Source organism: Adiantum capillus-veneris, chromosome 25 (genome assembly GCF_014529385.1).
Source record: "Adiantum capillus-veneris isolate H3 chromosome 25, ASM1452938v2, whole genome shotgun sequence".
In the NCBI taxonomy this organism is placed as follows: Eukaryota; Viridiplantae; Streptophyta; class Polypodiopsida; order Polypodiales; family Pteridaceae; genus Adiantum; species Adiantum capillus-veneris.
The window spans coordinates 99,993,920-99,996,499 of NC_140955.1; the positions used below are offsets into that span (position 1 = coordinate 99,993,920).

The 2,580-nt window shown below is 42.8% G+C and overlaps 1 protein-coding gene across 1 annotated transcript; it reads left to right on the forward strand.

Annotated features, from left to right (window-relative positions):
• The first annotated feature begins 249 nt into the window (after positions 1-249).
• On the forward strand, positions 250-2,025 carry LOC147425368 (uncharacterized). The gene has a single exon (XM_086500374.1). It carries the CDS (start codon positions 940-942, stop codon positions 1,492-1,494), a length of 555 nt encoding a protein of 184 aa, XP_086356500.1. The 5' UTR covers positions 250-939; the 3' UTR covers positions 1,495-2,025.
• Positions 2,026-2,580: the final 555 nt, after the last annotated feature.

Genomic DNA, 2,580 nt, shown 5'->3' on the forward strand with positions numbered 1-2,580 from the left:
ACACAGGTAAAAGGTAAGAATGGTGTTTGAAACAATCGACACTACCCACCATGGTACAATTCCGACCATCCGCCTAACATTCTACAACGTGCAGCCCTACTTCAATGTCTTTCATGGGATGTCACTCTGATAAAACAGGTGAACAAAACGCACCGACGAATGCCCTTCAACTACTCTCATAGAAGTTTTTCTAATGCATTGACTGTGTGTGCGTATCATATGGCCACACTCCACCGCCTTGCATCAGACTCTGCTTTACAGCCCATGCACAACACATCTCTGACGGAGCAACTATTGTCCAAGAGGACTCCACTTACAAGGGGAGAGCCACTCACCTCACTTTCTAGTCTCATTTCTACTTTGTGTTGTGTGAGAGAGAGAGCACACATAGCCAATTGTTACCAGACATGAGAGGAAAGATATACCTACTGTAGACTTGCTTTCTACTTGATTGCATGTGGGTATCGGCTTGTAATCATGGTGCAAACACAACGAGGTCTTCACGCACACCTGCATCCATGTGAAGTCTAGGGGATACCAAATCACACCAAAATTTACAAGCAGACTCATGGCAGTAAGGCTATAAAGGCCCTATGAGTTCAAATCCCGAAAAAATCTGCAGTATCCTTTCTCAAAAAGAAAAAACACGATTTTCTCCACTTCAATATTTGGGATCAAAATATCTTGCACAGCTTGGCAAGAGTATATCCAACAACTTTTGCACAAGAAGTTTCAAGGTTTTGCATTGGTTTGGCGCCCTACGGGAGAAGAAAGGAAAGAAGCGCCGCACAATTCGCCAAGGAGGAAAGGGCTCAGAAGACTGCAAGAGCTGAAGAAATGGCGGAAGATTCAAGAAGAGGAGGGTAGATATAGGAGACTTCAAAGACAAATGGGCACCTCCCCCTCTGTGCACCAATAATCCTTCTATGCCACCAATTGATGCAGATGAGCTTGACAAGCAATACAGACAATTTGCGAAAAGAAGAAGGAAAATGGAAGAGGAAGAGCGGAACCATCAAAGGAGAGAACACCTGTGAGACAGCAGAGGATAGTGAAAAACCAGCAGACCAAAGTGATGACAGTCATGGTCAAAATCAATCACAAGAAGAATTAGCCGCCCAAAAAAGAATTGTGGAACGGTTAAAGGCTAACTCCAAAATAGCCAAGTTAACTGAAGGGGCTTCGACATCAGCTGCAGCTGAGGAAAGGATTTTAAGTCTAGAAAGCGCACTCAGAATGGAAGAGAGAATGCGTCGCAATGCGACGAACACGGCTCTTCTCAGGGAAGAGAAACTTATGAAGGAGAATGAAACCTTGAAAGCTGAAATGGAAAAGATGAAAGCTCTTATGGCAGCCATGCAAAGTAAGGCACCATGCAAGCAACATCAAGAGATGCCTCCTCCGGGAGATGACCAAGATGATGAGGGAAATAAGGGCTCATTCGCCATCAGGCCTGGACTCTCTCTAAACAGTTCCACACTAGCTGTGCAATAGGGCAATTAGATTTTCATAGGGGTGCTTCCAAAAAGTGAAAATAAATAAAATAGTTAGAAAGAAATCAACAAAAAGATAGATAGTAGTCACACGCTAGTGACATACCCCCCTCTTGAAATCTCAAACGTCCTTGTTTGCATCTATGTTTACAGTCAACTCTCGGGTGTGCGCACACCTTGTCGACACGTGTACCACACATACATGCTCATAGTCAACCCCAGTGTATTCAACACCTTGTCGACACATGTACCACACATACATACTCATAGTCAACCCCAGTGTATTCAACACCTTGTTGACACATGTATTGCCTTGGTGTAAACCCCGCTCCAATGACATAGTGTTAGCTTCGCACTCTACCATTGCCTAAAGTCCATAACTTTCCAATGACAAAATGGTAGCTTCTCATTTTGCCATTGTCTTTCAATACACGTTGGATCTAGTAACTCTCTAAAGCATAATAAACCAACAATTTAAAAATGCAGGTACACATGTACTCTTCAATAGAAGTAATTGATGTACCTTTGACAACTGACAAGAAATACTCACTTCTATAGCACTAAACAAACTTTTGGACATTTCTTAAGAGCAATTTCCACACTGACAATCTGTACAACTCTAGCATTCATGTAGCATGCACTTCACTCACTTTCAAGTAACATGTACATCATTTCTTTCAAAAGCCATTGTCGCACTGACAATCCATACAGCTCTGAAACTCAAGGGGTCAAGGTAGGTTGCAAACCGAAGGCTTCAAGGTAAAGTGATAACACATTTGATGACTCTGCAAGTTCACCTTCTTCCATCCACTTAGCATCCATAGATGGATAGTTCCTCAACTTCACCAAGTAATGCCTAGCAACCTTGCCTTTCACTTTTCTTTCCTTATGTGCCAAAATCTTTTTTGGGACCAAGATCTCGTCAAGTTCCTCAACGTCCGACTAATCTTCAGGTGGCATATCTTCTGGCACATCACCCACATAGGGTCTGACAAGACTCACATGAAACGCATTGTGAATCTTCCAACTCTCAGGCAATTTCAGCCTATATGCAACATCACTGATTCTGTCACATACTTGAAAACGC